General features: G+C 38.5%; 2 protein-coding genes across 3 annotated transcripts; one reads left to right on the top strand and one right to left on the bottom strand.

The window, feature by feature from the left end:
- The first annotated feature begins 10843 nt into the window (after positions 1–10843).
- Positions 10844–14925, top strand: LOC113299752. Of its 2 annotated transcripts, none has more exons than XM_026548838.1 (5): positions 10844–11179; positions 11532–12594; positions 13301–14040; positions 14156–14212; positions 14615–14925. In XM_026548838.1, exons 2-5 carry the CDS (start codon positions 11610–11612, stop codon positions 14858–14860), a joined length of 2028 nt encoding a protein of 675 aa, XP_026404623.1. In that variant the 5' UTR covers positions 10844–11179; positions 11532–11609; the 3' UTR covers positions 14861–14925. The 2 variants fall into 2 exon arrangements, with proteins under 2 accessions (XP_026404623.1, XP_026404622.1); XM_026548837.1 differs by having other exon boundaries at positions 10844–11223.
- Positions 14926–15344: 419 nt separating this feature from the next.
- On the bottom strand, positions 15345–21725 carry LOC113299751. Its single transcript, XM_026548836.1, has 5 exons — positions 21532–21725; positions 18852–21390; positions 17023–18687; positions 16636–16879; positions 15345–16451 (listed from the first exon to the last, which is right to left on the bottom strand). The coding sequence occupies exons 2-5, from the start codon at positions 21303–21305 to the stop codon at positions 15868–15870; spliced, it is 4947 nt and encodes a 1648-aa protein (XP_026404621.1). The 5' UTR covers positions 21306–21390; positions 21532–21725; the 3' UTR covers positions 15345–15867.
- Between the last annotated feature and the right edge of the window lie 411 nt (positions 21726–22136).

Raw genomic sequence — 22136 nt, 5'->3', positions numbered from 1 at the left:
TTGTCGACCCTGGTAACTACACCAATTTTGCTGTCAGGGTCGACAGTCTGACAATTCACAACCTTACCGGCCCTGGTTTAGTCGGCAATGTAACTTTACAAAAGCATGCAGGCGTAAGTATTGAAACTTTACATAGCTAAACAAACCATACATTAAAAAACTAGAAATCTAACATTTTTTGTCCAAAATACGAAAACATGTCCCATAAACCTTAAAAATAATATTTGTCCAACCATTAACCTTAACATGCTGATGGTTAACCTTAACCCCGATAACTCTATCATGCTCAATATTCGAACTCTCCACCGCAGGCCACAACCCGAAGTTCTTGACAATCGCTTGCACCTCGTCACATTCATCGTCAAGATCCCAGTTCTTAGTCACTAAACATGAAGCTTGGCGCCTCATGAGACGGATGGTATGCTTGTGATCCTAAATACCAAAAAAAAAAATGAAAAGAAATACAAACACTTGACGCAAATTTAAGATAAATGCATTTAAATAAAAAACAAAGACGGATTGAGATTACTTACGATAGTATTATGGATTTGACATGCCCATGAGTCTTTGTATCCAAAAAGAACATGTCCACCATCTTTTGGGGTTCCCTTTGGAGGCTCACATGGTTTCAGTCTAACCATCAAGTGAGAGGGAGGCATGTGGGAATCATCTGGTTTAGTGATAACCTTCTTCAGTCTTTCGGTTGCGGTTGCAATTGCAGCTCGGGTAGTTGCAGCCTGGGTTTGTTCTCCACCTTCTTCTTCTTCTTCTTCTTCTTCCTCTTCAACAATTCCATCTTCTCCATCCTTTTCTTTATCTCTATTACCATCATCATCATTACCTCCTCCAACATGTGATAGGGTGTAGAATACATCCTATTTATTATCTATTGTTTATGCTTTCTCTGCTATTTTTCTTGTAAATTATGTATTTTACGCGTGTTTTGAGTTTTATAGCTACTATGGAGTCGCACGGAGGAAAGAAGAAGAAATCACCCAATTTGAGCAAAAAAGGAAAAGTTGTCATTTCACGGACGAACACTATCTGGAGCGCTGTCAAGGTTAAAGGGCAATTCTTTTGGAGGAGCATTAAAGACAGCCTGGCCAAGTAGATGGGCTACCTTAAAAATATTGCTAAAGGCAGACGCTGAATTAGTAACGGCACTCAATCTGGGGGTGGTTCTTATCGTTGGGTGTCCCAATCCTGCCCTAAAGTAACTTAACCCTAAACTCGAGAGACGTTTTCTCTCGATCATTAGTTCACTTGGGAATAAAATTGAGAAAGTAGCAGCCATTGTTGGTGTTGGTCCGAGAGAAGAAATAAAGAGAGGAAATGAGAGAAGCTTCAGCCGCACCATTGATGGCAGAAATAGATCGAGAAATAGTGAAGAAGTTGGAGATGGTATTGATGTTACAGAGATGAAGAAGATGGGTTTTGTGGCTCGAGAATTACTGTTAGGTTTTGGTCTCGATTGAGATTGAATTGCTGCTGATGAATTGAAGATTGATAAAGACAAGGACTGAAGAAATCAACTCGAGAAATGGAATTAGGGTTTCGTCTCTGCAATTGAAATTGAGAAGATGGGTTGGCAGTGAAGAACAAAGAAGAAATTGATGAGGGTTTCGAATCATCTCTGCAAATTGAACTTAGGGTTTGTGTTGGTGATGAAGACACAGAGAAGAGATGATGGATTGAAGTCGGTAGATGGGGTTTTGAGAGACACTGTGATGAAGAAGAAATAGAAGATGGGTTTGATTTATGGACTTAGAGTTGGTGGTGTACAAGACTGGCAGCTGAGCAGATGGGAATGAATGAAATATGCAGTGAATCAAGAACAAGAAGCAGCAGCTTTTGGTTGTGATTGGGCTTGTTGGTGGATGCAGAAACAGTGTTGAGAAGAATTGGGAATGAGAAATTGATAGATGAACTGGTGCTGCTGGTATGTATGGATGGGTATGATTCAGATTCAGGGGTGAGTTGGTAGAGAAGATGTTGGTGCTGCTAAATTGACACAGAAAAGAGCTGATGATGAACAGATAAATGAATGAGCATTGCTGCAGTGAAGAGTGCTTGAACTAGATGTATGTTTAGGATACAGGTTTCTACAGGGAGAAGAAAGAAGGGCCTGAAATTGGCCTGGAATTGACAAGAATTCAAACAGAACCATGCCGGAATTCTATGTTGCTGAGTTAACTCGGAGACTCGGTAAACCTCACTGATCCAGGATGAGTAAGACCACTTAGATATTCAGACTCGGCTGACTCCCTTCTGACTTGACCTCCATTGACTAACAGAAGACCGATAAGTCAGCAGTTATCCTTAACGGCACGTGACGGAATATTCCGTCAACAGAGAAGCATCTCAGGTGGCCGGCAGTGACTTTTCAGGCAGGATACCGGTGATCCGAGAACTTTTCAGGCGACCAAAAATACTGAAATTTGTGAAGAATTCTCTAGACTCATGGGTTTGAAGAATCGCTTGGATTTGAAAGAGAAGGTGAAAGAATTTTACAAAGACAAGGATATGGAATGTGGAATTGCTTAAGGAAAGGGAGTCTATTCCTAAGAGGATTGCTAGGAAATTGATGCCTATAAATAGAGAAATTCTCTACTTTTCTATACACTTTTTTTTGACCTTTTACACACACAACACTTGTGTTTTTGCTTGCTTTTCAAAAAATTTCTTTTAGTCTTTTAGTTATTTTTGTGAACATCAAAATTCTCCTTTTAATTATTTGTGTGAATTTCAAAAATATGAGTAGCTAATTTTCTTATTGATTGAGGATGAATTCCTAGTTCTTGACATGATTTGAGTTTTTGTTTTAAAATCTACCTTGAAGTTTTTCACATGATTATCGTTTGTTTTTACTAATTGGAATGTTTATACATTCATGGTTGTTTGATAGATTATTTAGAGTGCACGCTAAATTGATTTGTTAACTCAACCTAAATCTAGTATAAGTTAGGGAATACATAATTATTCTCGACACTTTACACAAGTAGAAAACATGAGACCTTGCGGAGGGATTCCGTGGAGCAATTGTGTGTGAAAACAACGCTAGAAAGTGGACCAAGCGAACCGAGTCTAACTACTAGTACTAAACCTAAATTCATAAATCTTAATGCATTCGGGGAATTACATCTTGTAAGCGAACCTCAAGGTGGTTTTTTGAATAGAATCTGATAACTAAACGGACCTGTTACTCATTGATACAAGGGATTTTGGGGTTATCTAAGCGAACCTGCTATCCTACGATTGGTGATAATCTGTGACTAATAACATGTGGATGAAAAACATAACTTGAATCATCGCTTTGCAGCGAAGAAGGATTCCTTGGTCTTGTCTCTCCTATTGATTTTCTTTATCTTTTAATTGTTTTGTTTACTTTCTTTTGCTTTTATCTAAACCAATAATTTCCCCCCTTTTGTGACAATTTTACAAGTAAAAATCTCTTGCTCCTCGTGGGAACGAACTTGACTACACTATATTACTTGTTAATTAGGTGGAAAAATATTAATTAATTTTTTGTGGTTACGACACGCATCAACATGTGGCATATCTTGATCACCAACATCATCATCATTGTTGCCTCCTCCAACAGCCGAAGTTCTTTCATCAACATCATCATCATCACCTCTTTTATCAGATGGAATTGATTGGTCTTCATCTGGAGTTTCATCCGAATCACTTGGTTCCGATGGTGGTTGAGAATCATTCCTTACATGGATCTTGAGCGTCCCCGGCTCAAAAATTCCCCTCGATGTGTTGCAGTCAAGAGTTTTCCTCCAACGCGAGGAGGTCTTGAAGGAGGAGTAGCAGTTTTATTCTTTCCCTTTTGCAACCTGAACAAGAAAAATTAAGAAAAAAATCATAAGTCGTCAGAGTCGACAAATATAACCTTGTCGGCTACACAAAAGTCGGAAGGGTCGATATCTAAACTACATGCCGGCTAAAGTACAGTCCGCGGGGTCTTATTCCAATAACCTGCCGGATTATAACAACTTGAACACAAGATTTTGCAGGCTCTATAATCAAAACAATGCCGGCCAACATAAAGCCTGCAGGGTGGTATTCAAATACCATTCCGACTTTCAAAATTCAAGGCATCAGGAGATACTAAAAAATTGAAATACAGCCGGCAAGGTAAAAATTTATAACCCACCAGCTAAAAAAAACTGACGTCGGCAGGATCCTAGGTTGAATACCTTGCCGACCCTGAAAGTAGCAGTTACATATACTAAACAGTCGGCAAGATCTTCAACCTAAGAGCTTGCCGACTAAACCTAGCTATGAAATGTCGGCAAGGTCGTGGAACAAACACCTTGCTGACGGAATAACCGCAAATTCACAATTTTGATTTTTCTGACCTAATTTGACATGCAAACATGAAATTGAAGTACTAGAGTGAGTTTAAGTAGGCCCTTACTTTCCTAATCGCACCATTTCTCCCTTTTCAGCGACTACGATTTCTTCTTCTTCAACCGTTTTTTTCTTCTGTTTTTGTTGAACTAATTTTGCAAATCCAGGATTGTATTCATTGGGTTTTCTATTAGCGTCTTTCATACGAGTTCCCTTCCGTCGTGGTGGTTCCATTTTTGAAGATTAATCGGAACGTTTGAATCGACGATTGCGACGAATTTATCGACGAGTTTCAGTGGTGGGGGATGGAGGAGCCGGTAAGGTGTTTGAGGAGGAGAATAAGAAGAGAAGAAGATGGAATGAAGATAATGAAAACTGATTTAGGGTAATTAGAACAAAACTAGTCAAATAAAACCAAGATGACCAAACAAGTGGTACAAAAAATCCAGCCATATTATTTTTAATAAATGAAAACCATTTAATTAAAAAGTGACATAAAAACCCCAAGTCAAATAATAATGTGCAAATTTAATTTTTGTTACTTTAAAAAAAGCCAAACATACCCTTTTTATCTTGTCTTCTTCTTCTCTCCTTTCTTTTTTCTATTTATGCGGCCTTCATCTCCCCACCACCATTAACACCAGCAGCAACAAATATCTCTCCATGAACAGCATCTCAAGACCTCCGTCACCACCAGCAACAACACCTCCGTCACCACCAGCAGCAACACCTTCGTCTCTTTTTCTTCTATTTCTATTCAGATCTATCACCAACAGTAGCTCCGCCACCATCAAACCAACCGATGTGTCCAAATCCGCCACCAACAGAACCTCCGTCTCCTCCATTAACACCATCATCACCTCTGTCTCCTCCATTAACACCATCATCACCTTCTTCTTCTTCTTCTCCGTCTACCGATTTTCCATCAACAACACCGCCTCCTCTTATTTTTGTTTTTCCCACCAGTACATCAGATCCGCCACCAACACTACTTCTACCTCCTCCTTTTATCATCTAAAACCACCACTGATACCTTCAAATCGGCCACCAACAACACCTCATCTACAATCAACACCAGTACCTGCAGATCCGCTCCCAACATCACCTCCGCCTCCTCGTTCAATCCTCTACAATCACCACCACCACCTTATGTTGTTTTCATCACCAACAAATGATGACACATCTTCAAAGTCGAAATCAATATTATGTTGGGAAATGACAGATTTATGATGAAACCAAAATTGGTTTCATCAAATTCTGACAGTTTTGGTTGGTGAAAACAGTAAACTAATGATGAAATCAAATTTGGTTTCATCATAAACTTGCCTATTTTCTGTCATGAAACCAAAGATTTTAATGATGAAAATTAAGTTTATGATGAAACCAAATTTTGGTTTCACCTGATTTTTGTCTAGTTTATTCGGTTTGACTTGGAAGACGGCATGTTTGGTTTCATCATTGAAGTTATGTTGGTGAAATGACAATATGTGTTTTCGATTGTATGTACAATGGTGGTTTTGATTATATGTGTGTATGAATTGGGAGAATGTGTATAGCAGGTACTGGTACTCCAGGTATTGGTGAAGAAGTTTTGTTGGTAGTGGTGGCCTTAACTGAAGTTATGGAAGTTATAAAGAATGGATTAACTGAGTAAGGGTGGTGCTAATGTAATGAGAGTTGTAGTTGAGCTTCAGATGTTGTACAAAGGATTGGTGTGGGTTACAATTAAAGAGGTGTATGTCTGCATTGTTAAAAGTGTAATGAATTGGCTGAAGTTGATGAAACCTAATTAGGTTTCATCGTATTTTTTTCATTTTGTTGAATATTAATATCTGTGAAGCTAATTTTTGATGGTGGGATACAGGTGGATTATTTTTTGTTGAAACTGGTTGTAGTTGAGGGGGTAATGGTAGTGGTGGTTGTGGTGCTGGTGGTTGTGGCAGCGATGGGGGTGGTGCAGTTGACGGTGGTGGTAGGTTTCATCTTATTGTGGATTGTTTTTTTGTTGAAAGTAGTCTTAGTTAAGGAGGTAATGGTAGTGGTGGTTGTGGTGATTATGGTTGTGGTGGCGATGGGGGCGGTGCAGTTGACGGTGGTGAAAGGTTTCATCTTATTGTGTTTCATTTTTTCTTCTTCTTCTTTCTCCTTTCTTTTATGATGAAACCAAAATTTGGTTTCATCTTATTTTGGTGAAACCAATTTTTGGTTTCATCATTTTTCTGGTGGTGGCACGGTGGTGGTCGGTGGAGGCGGCGGCAAAGGTGGTCGGTGCGGCGGCGACGACGGGCGGTGGTGGTGTTGCTGGTGGTGGGTTGTTGTTCGTGGTGATAATATAATAAAATTTAAAGGTTGGGTTGATTTTTGTTTTTGTTGGGGTGATTTAAATAGTAGAAGGGTAATATAGACAGTTTATGTTAAATGGGGTTTTTGTGAACATTTTGTTTTGGTGGAATTTTTGTGCATGGATGTGAAACCTTTGGGGTTATAACTCGCGGACCGTAATTAGAATTACAAAGGATAAGGGTAGTTTTGTAATTTTACACATTAGGACTCCCCATTTGCCCTTAAAAAAGAATCCATTTAAAATTGGGTATACCCCAATCGAGCCAGGATACAATGAGGTTATCTTTTTTTCGGGAAAAAAAAGAAGAAGAAAAAATGTTGAATATTGCGTCCAACTAAAACACCTAATCTATTTATTTTATTTTATTTATTTATTTATTTATTTTTGAGATAGATAACGGGAAAGTCAAAATTCAAGCGGTATCTGATATCTCCATTCTCATCTAGCTCTTCGGTACTTTAATCAATAGTAATAAAGAAACAAAACCTTGCATGACGAATTGACCACAGCCACAGGTAAGACAATCTCAACAGGCTTGGCAAAATCGTCGGTAATAAGGAAAAAAGAATAAGGCTTAGTCATAGCTCTCCCAATCAGAGGTCCAATTCTTTTTTACTTTTCTTTTATGAGGAGGGATCCCCTCACATTATTATTATCACACTATCTCACACGTTGGACGTCATTTTTTTGCGATTTAAAACTAAACCGTAACGAATTTGAAGCTAATATTTTGGGGATGTGTTACTATCACATAGCTCTACTTTCCTACCAAAAATGAGCATATTCCGAAATGTATAACACCATCATCTACTACTTTGAAGATGAGTCGTTGACAATCTGTGAATTTCTGGCCGTCGAAACTAAGACCGGTAGATCGTGAGGTTTAATATTTCATAATGAGCTCATTTTTGGTAGGCATGTAGGACTTGGTAAGAAGAAAATATCCTCAAAATACTAACTTCAAATTCGTTACGGTTTGGTTTTTATTCAAGAAAATAACGTCCAACGTGTGCGATGCTGTTATAATAATAATGTGAAGGGATCATTCGTCTTCTTTTTTTTAGCAATGGCCGGTTTATCTGTTCTCAAATCTTTGTTCTCAAAACATCAATACTTCCACAACACAAATCAAGCATTTGGATGTTACGGGACAATGAAGGGCCCTTTGCAACGTGAAGGACTCAAATTAGTACTAGGTAAGAAAGTAACATCTTAACTCACTGTCTAGTCTACCTCCATCTCCGTGTGATGTGTGAGTTTTACTATTTTGGATAAAGAAAATCTTCAACCATAATACAGACTTCCTTTCCCATTTAACCATTTCAATAATGATTATCTCATTTATACTCACAGTACCACTATCTATTATTATTCAAGCTTAAAAGATTACCACATTTATTGAGTCAACAGTTTCATAGTAAAAAAAAATTTCTAGTGAGAGTGGACATTTTTATACTTGGCATTGTGGAGCTCGATGTAGAAAGGTAGTAGGTTAGTTTAAGTAGAACCCGATATACGTTAACGGATTGATTATTTAAGTCAAATTGTTTGTTAAGAAGTTAACAACAATTTATGTCGTTCTGTTTCGCTTCGGTAATTGGAAAAAACGTCGGCACAAACGAGGGGTGATTTAATGTAGCATTTACCCATCAAGTGATCAGTTCAGTATCTTGTTCTCTTGATCTTCACCGTAGATTACAAGATCAAAGTCTAAAATCTGTCCGATCATTGGTCAAGATCGAAAGCAGGGGAAATGTGGCTTACTTGCTGTACGTTCTACTATTATAGTGTAGTGTGATTATAGATGATGTAATACGTGATTCAAATTGTGACTAACTATTATTTTTATTCAAAAAGTCTAGATACACTGTACAAAAACGATCGAGTTGGGCACCGTGTGAGAGGAAAAATGGGACCCACTCCTATCCATCCCTATCCCAATGCACAGAACGCTTCAGTGTTCCATTGGATTCCTCTCGATGTCCACCTCGATGTTATTCTTCGGTTTATGTAGCAAATCTGTTTTTTATTATGTCATAATAATTGTAAATTTTGAAATCCCATACGGTGTCTTCTTCTAGTAGTATCATTTATTTTATGTCTCAGTTATAAAATTATTTTCTTGATTACGTCAGAGACATTCATGAATATTTTGTATTTCCAAATGCAAAGAATCATTCTCTTTTTTATATTTTATAGTTTTTTATAATTCCCCATGCCAATAATTGACTCTTTTATTTTGTGCATGGATGCTAGTAACGGAGCCAGAAAGTTTTGGTAGGAGGGACAAGCATATTGTGGCCGTAGATCGCAAAAAAAATTTTAGACATTTTCTCCACGGAATAAAATTGATTAGATTTGATAGTATGGATGCTGCACAAAACGAGAGACTCCCACTCATGTTGTTGTTCAAGATCTCTTAAATACGCCACCAAGTTTTTCTAATGGTAACATGAATACGCCACCAAGTTTTTCTCATGAAGGTAATTTTAAGAAGATATACCATCGCTTAACTGTAAACCAGAAAAACTAGGGGGACAAATATATCATTTTACCAAATTATCACTACTGATTTTGTTTTTGCGGAAAACTCCCTAGTCCAAATGTGGCTCCGCCATAACAAAACCCATTTATTATATAGTGATTTTATGACTTTTCAATCTCACCTTTTAATTTATTTATTTTTTATAATTCATAATCTTATAGTTTTTCTTTTATATATTTCTTTTTCGTAAGCAAAGAAGAAATACAAAAAAGTAAATGAACACTACTCCTCCCTATGGTCGACACATAGGCAGGGATGGAACAGACCACACCATATGACAACCGTTATACTTGGTCCATTGCACAAGTTCGTGAGCTACATAATTAGCCATACGATTAACATAAACAAAAGATAAATATTGAAATTTTGAAATTCGGGGTTAACATACTGAAAGAGGTGGTGAGTTCTTTGATCTCCAATGAAGTTATTCCAGATGATTACAGCAACATCAGTCTCAATTATAATCTTCTCTTATTTTCTTCTCAGAGCTATCTTTATAGCATCCCTGATTGCAAATATTTCCTCTTTTTCTGCAGAAAAACAAACTAAGTTAGTTGATTCAGCTAAGATGAAAGAATATACCGGGTCTCTAATTATTATACCGATCCCCCCAACTATCGAATTAGGATTCCATGCACCATCTGTGTTGATTTTACTCCACCCTATATGTGGAACATGCCAAAAAAAAGTCTGTAGGATTCGCAGTTGTTGTAACCATTCTCTGAAGTTTGGAAGTCCTATTAGAGCAAGTCTTATGGTGGAATCCAAGCTATTCCAAGTGTGGAAAAACTTTGGAATATCAAGTTTAGTGGCTTCCAAGTTGTGCATTATAATTGTCTAATGAGTGACAAAATTCTTGATACGAAAAATAACTACCTAATTAATTCGTCCCTTAAACTTAGTCTAGTTTTAGAAACCGTGGTTTATTCTCTTGATTCAAAGGTCATTCAAGATGTGCATTCAGCTTCAGAAACCATGGTTGATTCTCTTGATTCAAATTGTAGTCTAAAGAGAAGTTTAAAGCAGACCATGAACGAAGGGAGAAGCGCAAAATGGTTTTGTGCAGGAATTTTTTATTTTTTTGCAAAATAATTTCTCGTAAACCATTTATAACCATTGATTGTTTAGTGGTTGCCCATCTTTGAAAATTAACTGTTGAACTCTTTCTGTTAAATCATTTACTAGTCCTTTCTATACCATTTAGCGAAATTATCTTGATATGTTAAGACCACTAGACCTAGCTCTCTTTCAAGGATGACGTGGATTTTGAAGTTGAAATCCAGCACCGCTAGACTTATATTTAAAGTAATACACATTTAGAAGTAACTCTTTCATTTTTAAAAGTAAAAAAGTTAACTTTTTGTGAAATAAAATATCTTTGCTTCCAAATTATGCTTTTAACTTCTAGTCTATTTTTGGAGAAGCATAAGGTATCCGAACGGGCTAGGATTCTGCACAAAATAGAATTAGTTTTACCTGGTGAAGCAACGCAACACACAATCAATTTAATACACACGTGCTAAATCACACGGATGATACTCTTTTTCCATTTCTTTTTCTCCATCAGCAAATTTCAGACAGAAAAACAGAAAAGACTTTCTCCCTTTCTTTCTGTTTCAAAAACTTCCCACACAAAAAAAAATCACAAATTCTTTCTTTACACATAAAATCTCTTTCTCTCCCAACCTCAAGTTGCCATTAAAGAATCCATCAAGATTCAATCACTTCTCTCCCTCTCCCTCTCTATCACAACTTTAAAAGAAGAAGCAGAAAAAGTCTGCTCAGATTTTTCTCGATACATCAATTTCTTTGATTTTAGAATTCAAGAAACTTAAATTCATTCCACTCAAACCTGTATTAGACAAGATCAGGATCTTGATTTTTTTTTCATTCTTGCTGGAGTGAGCGAATAGCGAGAACAACTTCAAGAGGTGCAGCAGCTAAACTAGTGTGTGTTTTTAAGATCGAAATTTCTGTGAGTTTAAAGTCTTTTGATCTTCATTTCTTGAATCTAAGGATGATTAACTATTCTTTGAGTTTTTTTCTCGATCAAATGTAGTTCGATTTGATCTTCTAGATTCTGTTTTAGTAGCTCCGAAGCATTTTTTTGATCCTTTAGAAATATCAAATTTCAGTGTTAATTAATTTTTCAGTAATCTGATCTTGTTTTATAGAATTTTGTTTCTTGTTTTTACTTACAATATTGTAGGAATTTAGCTAGTATGTTTCAAGAAACCTAATTAAAGTTTTTTTTCTTTCTAATTCTTGTTTTTGTGTGAATAGGGAAGGAGGAGATTTATTAATTTGGGCACATTGTGAGATCTGAACTATGTGGATTATTAGTTAAGTTTTTTTGTACAAATGGAAGAAAGAAGACCATCATCACTACGTCCAAGTGGGAGTATTAAGCAGACATTATCAGGAAAATCAACTCCTAGAGGTTCACCATCGTTTCAGAGACTACATTCCAGTCGCACGCCCAGAAGAGGAGATGGTAGATGTGAACGTTTTCAGTGGTTTAGAAGTAATAGATTGTTGTTTTGGTTATTGTTGATTACACTATGGGCGTATCTAGGGTTTTATGTACAATCTAAGTGGGCTCATGCTGATAATAATGATGGTAAAAATGATTTAATTGGATATAGAAGTAAACCAAGCACGACTACTGGTATCGCAAGTACAGATCAGAATTTGCAACCAGCATTAGTCAAGAATGAGAAACTTGTGGTTGCTAGCCAGAATTCTACTGATGGGGGAAGTAAAAATGAGTCCAAGCTCACAGATGCAAGTCTGGCACCAAAAACAAGTGGGACGTTGGTGCATAAAAACTCTCCCAGGAATCCAAGGAAGGTAAAGAGGACGGCTTTGTCACGTAGATTGCGGAGTAAGAACCGTAAGAAAGAAAAGATTGCTGATGAGGGTGAAAACACTAATTTGGTGGAGCAGGAAGAGGAGATTCCTAAAAGAAATACTTCATATGGGTTGCTTGTTGGTCCTTTTGGTACAACCGAGGACAGAATTTTGGAATGGAGTGCTGAGAAGAGATCTGGAACCTGCAACCGGAAGGGAGAATTCGCGCGTATCGTCTGGTCTAGAAAATTTGTGTTGGTATTCCACGAGCTTTCAATGACAGGGGCCCCACTTTCAATGATGGAATTGGCAACAGAGCTTTTGAGTTGTGGCGCTACAGTGTCTGCTGTAGTTCTTAGCAGAAGAGGTGGCTTAATGGGAGAACTTAACAGGCGAAAGATCAAAGTGGTTGAGGACAAAGCTGCACTCAGCTACAAGACTGCCATGAAAGCTGACCTTGTCATTGCGGGATCTGCTATCTGTTCTGATTGGATTGGTAAGCATTTAAATTAAGTGTTGTTGATATAAATTGTCTCAAGCACTTCAAAAGAAGGAGAAAAATTCTCACAGTATTCGTCTTTGACCTTTGAAATATGCCTTTGTACTGCATAGTTAACCTGTATGTCTTTGTGGTATATATATGCACATTGCCTTAGAATGTCATAGTCATCCTTGATTCTTGATGTCACCAAATGTATGCACAGTTACTCATCAGTGTAATTGTATTATCATCATTATGGTTCCTTCAGTCGTACTAGATAATATTTCTTTGGTCAAGCATCCTGAAAACGACCAATGCATAGCACTCATTCTAAATAAGAATCGATATTATGCCTATGATGAATACATCCTAGAATCCTTGTCAGAGTCTAATTCTAGCTTTGTATATTATGGCACAAGCACGATTTTCTTGTATTAAATTGAGTCAGATTAGCACCTATAGTTTGCTAAAGATTGCAAACTCTTACTCTCTATTAAATGGATGGATGGGAGGCATGTTCTTTGTATTCGCAGTTTTCGCTTATTATCCAGCATTGCTGGAAATATCTGCTGCTGCCTTTTGTATTAAATCACTAGATTAACCCAGATAGGGTGTAAAAGAAATAAAGATTAAGATATCCTGTCTTTAATTTCTGAATAGGACAATATATAATTTCTTAGCATTAGGGACATCGGCTAACAAAATTCAATTTTTGTTTCAGAGAAATATCTTGAACATAATAAAGCTGGTTCTAATCAGATTGCTTGGTGGATTATGGAGAACCGGAGGGAGTACTTCGATCGAGCAAAACCCATGCTTAATCGAGTTAAGTTGTTGATATATCTTTCTGAAACACAGTCTAAACAATGGTCAGCCTGGTGCGAAGAGGAAGGAGTAAAGCTAAATTCCCCGCCCGCGCTAATGCCTCTATCGGTTAACGACGAATTGGCTTTTGTAGCAGGCATTCCTTGTTCCCTAAATACTCCCTCATTTTCTGTCGAGATGATGTTGGAGAAAAGGCGTGCTTTGCGAGATGCAGTTAGAAAAGAAATGGGATTAACCGACAAAGACATGCTCGTGATTTCTTTGAGTAGTATCAACCCTGGAAAGGGTCAGCTGTTTCTTCTTGAATCAGCACGTTTAACCGTTGATGAGGAAAATGGTATAGTGAGAGAAGGAAATGTATCTGACAATCAGCATTCAAGAGTTTTGTTTCAGAATTTGCACCTTCGTGGATCTCCAGATGAGCTGTCATCTGGTAATCAAGAAAAGAAAGAACTAGCGCTTAAAGTCTTAATTGGTTCTGTCGGGTCCAAGAGTAACAAAGTTCCTTATGTGAAAGGGCTTCTCAGATTTTTATCCCAACACCCATTGTTGTCAAAGTTAGTTTTATGGACTCCATCAACCACGCGTGTAGCCTCACTCTACTCTGCAGCAGATGCTTACGTCATAAATGCTCAGGTGAATAGCTTTGTTCGTATCTTATCTCTGTTGATAATCACAAATATATCTAGTAGAAATGATGGATGACATAGTAAGTTCTGCTCTTAATATAAAACTGTTTATTCATGTACAGGGTGTCGGGGAAACATTTGGGAGAGTGACAATTGAAGCAATGGCATTTGGTCTTCCGGTAATTAGAATGATACTACCTTTTCATTTACTTTTCCTCATTTGCTGTTTTAAAATGGGTTGTTTGGAAAGCATGCCCCCGTGGTTGTATACTTGCATGGTAATTGGTAAGACTTTAACTTATGGTGTTAACTGAGGATGATAAACTCATCATGGTTGCCGCCCTTCTCAAACCTAAGCCTTGTCAAAACTAATCCAGTGTGCGACATGATAGATTGATGTTCCCTGTGACTTGTCAAGATGATCTCAGTACAAGACTTATCCCCTAAGAAGCTATGTTTCATGTAACTCTTTTGTGGATGGTCAAGTATGGTGTTCGTTTCCACAAAGACGGATGATTTTTTCCATTAGTGCAGTGTTTAATTTGACCAGCCTCAACTATTTAACTTTTCTTATTTTACAGGTGCTTGGGACCGAAGCAGGAGGAACATTAGAGATAGTAGAGCACAATATAACAGGTCTTCTTCATCCAGTCGGTCGCCCAGGGACTAAAGTTCTTGCAAAAAATCTCTTGTATTTGCTAAACAATCCATCCGAAAGGGAGAGGATGGGAATGAGAGGGAAAAGCAAAGTAGAGAGGATGTACTTGAAAACACAGATGTATGAGAAATTTGCCTTCGTCCTCTTTAAGTGCATGAGGCTCAAATAATAACATTAGTCAGTTTCACTACCCACCGGTACGAAAATACAAGATTCTTTAGGAGTCGGTCAAAATGATTTTTTTTTCTTGATTGGGCAACTTGGCATAAATCTGTTCCTACAGCAGCGGTTGAGATTTTTCTGTCTACTGTCAAAAGTTGTGGTCACGTAAGATTTTGAAAATAGTTTACATACTACAATAATTCATTGTAGTATTGTAGTTTTGATGTCAAAACACAACTAATTGAAAGAAGCACTGTGACTGATTCTTCATCTTTCATTAGTAGGTCAACAATATGAAACTACACAGTGAACTTTTTTTCACAGCAGCGATTTGTTAAGGAGAGATTTTGAGCTTGTTCCAAAAATAGGAAATTTGTATTTCTGTATAGATTTTGTATTTTGAAACTTCGGCTAACCACATGATATACCACAATAATTATAATACCCACCAACCACGCTTCTAAGGGAACTGAACCATTATTACTGGGCATACGAGGGATAAAAAGATTTAAGGTTCTACACATGTTAAGATGTTTCACAGATAATACTTGCATAACATCTCAAAACAGAAACGAGCATTCAGTACAAACCATCATCAGGGTTCTGGGGACAAGGAATATTTTGTTTGAAATCTCAGGTGTATTCAACCATTCAGAGTAAATGCTTCGTCAGTGGCACACTTTGTAAGTGGATTCAATTGATAGACGCGGGATAAAACTGGCTAAAAATTCTGTACAAAGATGAGAAACCAAAATTCTACACATGCTTTCTCTGGGAGCATCAAATGCTTCCCCTCCATCTAAAGGAGAAAACCCGTAGGCCTTCTTTTGCTGCAGGTCAGCCAAGGATATCTTCTTTTTCTCTCCAACTGCAGACCTAAATATCAGCTAGAACAATGTGCCAAATCTATACATACGCAAAAATATCTTGGCGCGAAATTGTCCTACTACTACCTGAAGTAGCTTTTGCTGAATCTTATGTCATGTGATCATCTAAGCAATCTGTTAAAATCTTCTATTCATCGTAGCCTGTCGATTCCTTCTCAGATGAGGCTTTCATTGCCTCAGCAATCATAAGAGCAACAGAAGCCTTGTGAATTGCACGATCCGCCCTATAAAGTAATCTCTGAGCTTTTTCACGCTTTAGCTTAGCCATATTTGATGCATGTTTTGCTGCCCCTGATGCATCTCGCAACCTAAACTCATCAACATCAGAATCATCTAATTGTTCGACTTTGACCCTTGGAAATCCATCCGACTGGTTGTAGTAATGTCTTCGGTTATTAGGCCATTCTGATAAACCCATATTCCACTGAGACATTCCATTTCTTTTTGTTGTTCTCTGGTTATAAGACATTGTCATCATCTGAGAATCCATTGGAGATAACAATGTCCTCATCTTTCTCGATTTGTTTCCATGAATAGTCTGATGATGACTCCTCTCAGACCCGTCACTGCTCATCGATAGGTTTCCACTGCCAATGGCATCCCGTGGTGACATAGTCCTCGTGGATGTCTGAAGCCAAGGAGAAGCATCTGAATAATCGTAGTTCTGGCCAAGATGAATACCCCTCTCTTCATACCCGTTAGATTTTCTACCTGATGCAGCAATGAACATAAAGAGAACTTATTAGTTAACAATCAAGAAAGTTCTATTTAACTACTATCGACGATGGTCTACTAACAATTATTCTGTAAGGAGCATTTCTATGTTTATTTCTTGTTTCTTGCCTCCAATGCATGCAGAGCGAGCATAATATAGCAAAGAGTATGTAAAAATTACCAAGAACATGAAGCTCATCCTGATCTCTAGGATAAATGTAGTTGTTTCCACCAGCCGAGAGCTTCCTATGTGACCTTTGTTTAGAGAACTTGTTGGTGACGCCTAACCCTCTTGGTTTTAGGCAGAAAGCGAACATTGCTGGCTTCTCCGGGACACCATGCAAGTTGCCACCATTTGTGTAGATGTTAGGGTTGGCCGCTTCCCACTCTTTCACTTGCTGCTGGTACCTTTCGTATAATGGAGGCTGAAAAGCAAAAAAAGATTAAAAAAAACTGAGAGGTGTGGTGGTTGAGAAAGGTCAAAAGTGAACATCACAACTATAAATGTCCTAGAATATGCAAGAAAAAAGAGGATTGGTTGAATTTAAATAGGCACGTCAAAAATTACCTGCAACTGCCGGATCAAAGGCCATCTTGACCTCTGCCTCTTCTGCTGCCAGTGCTCATAGATGGCTTCAATCGCATCAAATGGTCCGATGTCAGCAATGATCTCGTCTATTTCGTCAAGTGTAAAGTCCTCACTTTCTTCAGCAAATGCAACTCTCTCGAATATGTCCATCGTCCTCTCGAACAAGTCCACGGAAATCTCTGATCGATTATTTTCGCTCACATCCAAAGAATTTTCATATCTTGACAACCACTCCTCATCATCAGTATCCATGTCATACATGAAACGCGTAGGATTCAAAGCCATCTCAGCGTCAGACTCTTGCTGCCTATGATACTTCAAAGTGCGAACAAATGGTACACCTGCAGCAACAATATCACTCTCTTCAAGCAGGCGAACCCCTGGTATAGGAATGCTCTTAACCAAAGCAGCCCTGTTGTTCCGATTGTAGCATTCCTCGTGCATTTCCTTGAAACAGGCCCACTGGCTCCGGTCAGGAAACTCCAAAGTCCAATCTTTTCCTCCTTTCCACATCATAGCATGTGTATGGCGGTTTGTTGAACCAGCCTGCAAAATTTGACAAGGCTTGTGCGAATACCTAACCACCCCTGAAAGTTTTACTAAGAGCTTCCAATCCTTACGATCAACAAACTCTAGCACAACAAGGCACCCACATTCTCTCCGCCCTCTATCAGCCTCTGTAATCAAGACATTGGCACTGCATGAGAAATAATCTGTCTGTCTCTGAGGGCTTCTGGAACCACTGGAGATGACTTTCTCATTTTCATCCCTTATTTTCTTGTGTGGTCGCCCCCTGCGCAGATGGCTTCGAGGTTTTGAGCTGAGATCATGACCTCCAAACGGTACAACATATGAAATCTGACTTCGAGGTTTTTTAGAACCGTTAGCAAGGCCATTATGGGTCGGATCTGTCCTTCCATCTGGCCACATATTTGACCGATGGCTACAAGACAAAGGGCCTGAGTTATGTCTGCTACGCTGCCAACTACTTCTAGGTGCTGTTGGATTAGGGCTGCGAATATTGCAATCATTCATGTGCCAAACCAAATTGGATGTAGACTGTTGGGCATTTTGTCTTCCCCTGTCCAAAGACTGTGTACCAAACTGGTTATCTGCGGGTATCTGAACTCTAATACTACTTAAATGAGAGAGGTGGCCACTTTCGGACTTCTCCTGAGAAGAACGATCATCAGAGTTCTCATTCTTGCCAGAGTCATGAGGACCTACACTAGTTTCAGTAACATCATGCTCATCCAATAGGCAACCTTCAGAGAGCACCATCCCAATACCAGTATTGCTAATGGAGAGAGCATCAATCTCCACATTAGGGTTTTCCTGGTCTGCAAGTTCCTCGAATGAAGATGAATCATCAGGAGCCATCAATATCCCACGACTCTCTGAATCTTCTACCAAAGCCAATGACTTCTGAAAGCTAACAGATGCAACACTTTTTTTCATCAACAACTTGAGATGCAGGCTAACAAAGAAACTAGGAGCAGCAGCAAATGAGAGAACAAATGGAGGAAAACTTCTATGCTTGCCATCACATCTAGATAATAACAGCCCTGTGTTGTTGCTGGCATTAGCAAACTCTTTGGAGAACCCCATGTGCATAATTCCTCGTGTTGGCTTTCTGTGTGAACCCTGGTTAATAACAATGATACATACAGTTCATACCATGCAACAATTAGATTATAACAAAAGGCGACCAACTAAAGTTAATAATGAAAGAAAAATGACTAAAGCTAGATATGGAACCGGGAGACATAATCCACAAAAGAGAAACAGAAACAATGCAAGAGAATTACCTCCATCGTAAATGGCACACCAGTATCAGAAGAGACAGGTCTGCTCTGGATGACCCTAACATTGTCAAACGTGCATTCAGAGAGAGGTAGCTGTTTTATGACTGAACAATACTGCTTCAGTTTTTCGTCTAGGTACAGCCACTTCGAATTGTCCAACTCCAAGAAGTTATAGGATACAAAAGCAAGATGCCTTGCCAAATCCGGAAAGCTCGAAAGTTTTAACCTAATTGAAGTAAGTGGCGACTGAAGATCTACAAACTTCCTATACCTATTTGGTTGACGAAATATAGCCATAATTAAGCATATAAGAGATACTGCCTGCGACATGCAACCTTCAAACAACATAAACCTCAACCCAACGACATTGTCAACAAAAAGCATTTCCAATCTAACTCTAGGCCACAAGGTGATCAAAATACCGTGGTGGAGCAGCATCAAGAACTGGCACATAAAAACTTCCTTGCCTACAGACATGACACCCGAGGCACACTGAAGTGACATTCTTAATTTCAACCTCATGTTACCCCAACACGCAGAAGGAACATCGAATCTCAACAATCTAAGATTCTCACCAGTCCAATATACAATGTCAGGATCCAAACCAGTCCACAAGTGCGTACTATCGTATTCTTTCAGTAAATCAATGGTATCAATGTCAGCAAAAGACGCAAGAGATGAATCAGATCCAACGCCACTTCTGCTACAAGAAATCTCCTTAGATGCCCAGCCCAATCTTTTTCCTTTATCGCGGAACCTCCTCCTGACATAAACAAGAGGAAGATTTCTTTCTTTTGACCTAGCCATGTGACCCATTATAGATTTTTCAGCCGTTTCACCATCACTTGATCTTTCCAGGCCTGCAGTTTTACCTGATAGTTGATTTAAATAACTTCCAGAGGGTTCTGCAACCAAGCAACCAGATGGGGTGGCGATGGAATCATCAGAAACTACACGTCGCACATGGTTCTTCGGTGCAGACAGGGTTTTCCTTCTCTTCTTGGTACCACCAACTGAAGAAGATTTCGACTGACGAGTCAAACGGGACAACCATGAGACAATGGGCTCTGAATCCACAAACCTGTCCAGGTCGCTGTCATCCACCTCTGACTCCATACGTCTCTTGTCAACATGTTTGCCTCCTGCTTTCGAATTTTTAGAACCAGATTTACGAGGAACTTCACTGGGAAGTAATAAAAGCTTGAATCTCTCATTGTTGAGGTTAATCCATTCTTCGTCACGGTCATCATATTTGACATGATGCAAACTTTTTTCTGGATCGTAATCATTCACAAGGCCAAAATACCAACTCTTGTCCAAAGGCCAAAAGACCTGGATCCTACGATTCAAAACCCAGTAAGCATCCAAGTCCTTGCACAATAACTCGTAAAAATGGCGTCTCTTCCTTGATTGCCCCATCTCTTTCTCTTGTTTCCTAGGTCGCAGCACTCGTCCAGCAGCATCGGCAGAGTTAGCCTCTGAACCAGCTGAATGGTTTGGCCGTGATCTCAAAATAACCCCAGAAACAGGAGTAATTGAACGACCATTCGCAGACGTAGAAACAGAATGGTTCCCAGAAAAACCAGTGCAGCTAGGATCAAAGCGGAGGGACGATAGCATTCTCGCAGCATTCTGTTCTAAATTCTCTTCATCGTCATCTTGCAAATTTGCACTCGTCCGTAATGACTTTTCAGGTACAGGCTTCAAATGCTCCGCTGAGTTCTGATTCTGTGGTTCTGAATCACGAACCTTTCGTTTTCTTCTATGAACCTTCTTTTCTGTTGAATCAGCAACATGTACAACGGATGCCCCATTTTCAGTCTTAATATGTCTAGCTGAATTACCCCCATTAGAGATGTTTTCATTACTATCAACAATATGCTTCTTCCCTCTAGATTCATAAGTAAATATCGGAATTATAGGCTTGACATCTAAATTAGCTGCCTCGGCATCATCACAAGTGACATTGTTTCGAACCTGAGCACTCACTGGAATGTGATTGTTATGTGACTTCTTTCTCCTCAGGGAACCTCGAGGCCTTTTAGGAATTGTGATAGCATTATCTTCAAATTTCACAGAGATATTGTTTGAACTATTTGTGTTCTTCAAATTCGAACCCCCTGAAACATGAATTTCCTTTTCACTAACACCATTAACCTTGTTCCCATGTACTGCATTTTGACCTTCAACAGTACTCTTCTTACTATCAGATTCTAAACCAACATCAGTAATTTCCTTTCTGCTCTTCTTTCCCCTCGTCTTCTTCTTCACTTCCTCTGAACTAACCTCTTTGTTCTCCACCCCCCTTGATGATCTACTGCGTTTTCTCTTCAAACCTTTACCCTCATCCCTATCTTTTGCCGCCCCAGATTTCTCAACATTTAAACTCTCCACATCCAGTAACTTCGATTCCTTCGAAATTTCAGAGACATCACTCTTTTTTACGATATTTTCCATCTACAACTACTCGATCCAGCAAAACAAAACCAAAATCCCCAATTCTCATATTCCATCGTACATGTCGAAAACCCTAGTTTCAGATCTGATACCCAAATTTAACATTAAAATCAGGGCAAAACACTAGAATCATAACCAAGAAAACCCAACCAAACAGAAATCAAAGCATTCAAGAACCTCCCCCCAACAAAACAAATCAGTCACAGAAACAAGAACAAAAACATACCTGTAAAATAATCATCAAGCAACAAATCGGAACAATCAACTCCACCCAGAGCTAATTCCTCACATATGAGACGTAAATCCTTAGTTTCCCCCTTGAAATCGTAAGAAATTTCACGATCTAATTAGGGTTTTTTTTCTGGTTTTTTTTTTACCGTATGAGAAAACGAAAGAAGCTAGGCTTCGGTTTCACGGGACTTTTAGGGTTTAGACTTGGAAAAAAATTAAAATTGAAAAAATAAAATTATACGTAAATAAAAATCACATAATTGGGTTTTTTGATTATAACCGTTAGATTTAATCATGGTGGTTTAAGATCTCTTGCCACGGTGGAAACCCTAACTACATTAAAAGGACCTCTATTATATCGGGGTAAACGAGGAATTCGCTTTAACGGTTAAGATTGTGTTAATGAATTTAATCGACGGTTACGATGGTTGACAAATATAGAAAGATTTGGCGTATTTATGTGACACGGTATTTGTTTTTTTGCCTAATTTTGTTAAAGTTTTTTTTGTTTGAAACGACTATAATAGGCTTTTATGTTGTACTGATTTACTAAAATACTGTTGTCTTGTTTGAAAAAGTAAGCACTATTCGTATGGCGCC

The sequence above is a fragment of the Papaver somniferum genome, chromosome 7, assembly GCF_003573695.1.
Source record: "Papaver somniferum cultivar HN1 chromosome 7, ASM357369v1, whole genome shotgun sequence".
NCBI classification, from domain to species: domain Eukaryota; kingdom Viridiplantae; phylum Streptophyta; class Magnoliopsida; order Ranunculales; family Papaveraceae; genus Papaver; species Papaver somniferum.
This window is presented reverse-complemented; position numbering and strand designations above follow the sequence as displayed.

Excerpts from the sequence above, each read along its gene's own strand:
- LOC113299752 (XM_026548838.1), top strand. The coding sequence starts at position 11,610 with ATGGAAGAAAGAAGACCATCATCACTACGTCCAAGTGGGAGTATTAAG. Across the intron at positions 14,041-14,155 it reads CTTACGTCATAAATGCTCAG|GGTGTCGGGGAAACATTTGG; the intron begins GTGAATAGCTTT and ends ATTCATGTACAG. Across the intron at positions 14,213-14,614 it reads CAATGGCATTTGGTCTTCCG|GTGCTTGGGACCGAAGCAGG; the intron begins GTAATTAGAATG and ends CTTATTTTACAG.
- LOC113299751 (XM_026548836.1), bottom strand. The coding sequence starts at position 21,305 with ATGGAAAATATCGTAAAAAAGAGTGATGTCTCTGAAATTTCGAAGGAA. Across the intron at positions 18,688-18,851 it reads GTGTGCCATTTACGATGGAG|GGTTCACACAGAAAGCCAAC; the intron begins GTAATTCTCTTG and ends GTTATTAACCAG. Across the intron at positions 16,880-17,022 it reads CTTTGATCCGGCAGTTGCAG|CCTCCATTATACGAAAGGTA; the intron begins GTAATTTTTGAC and ends TTTGCTTTTCAG.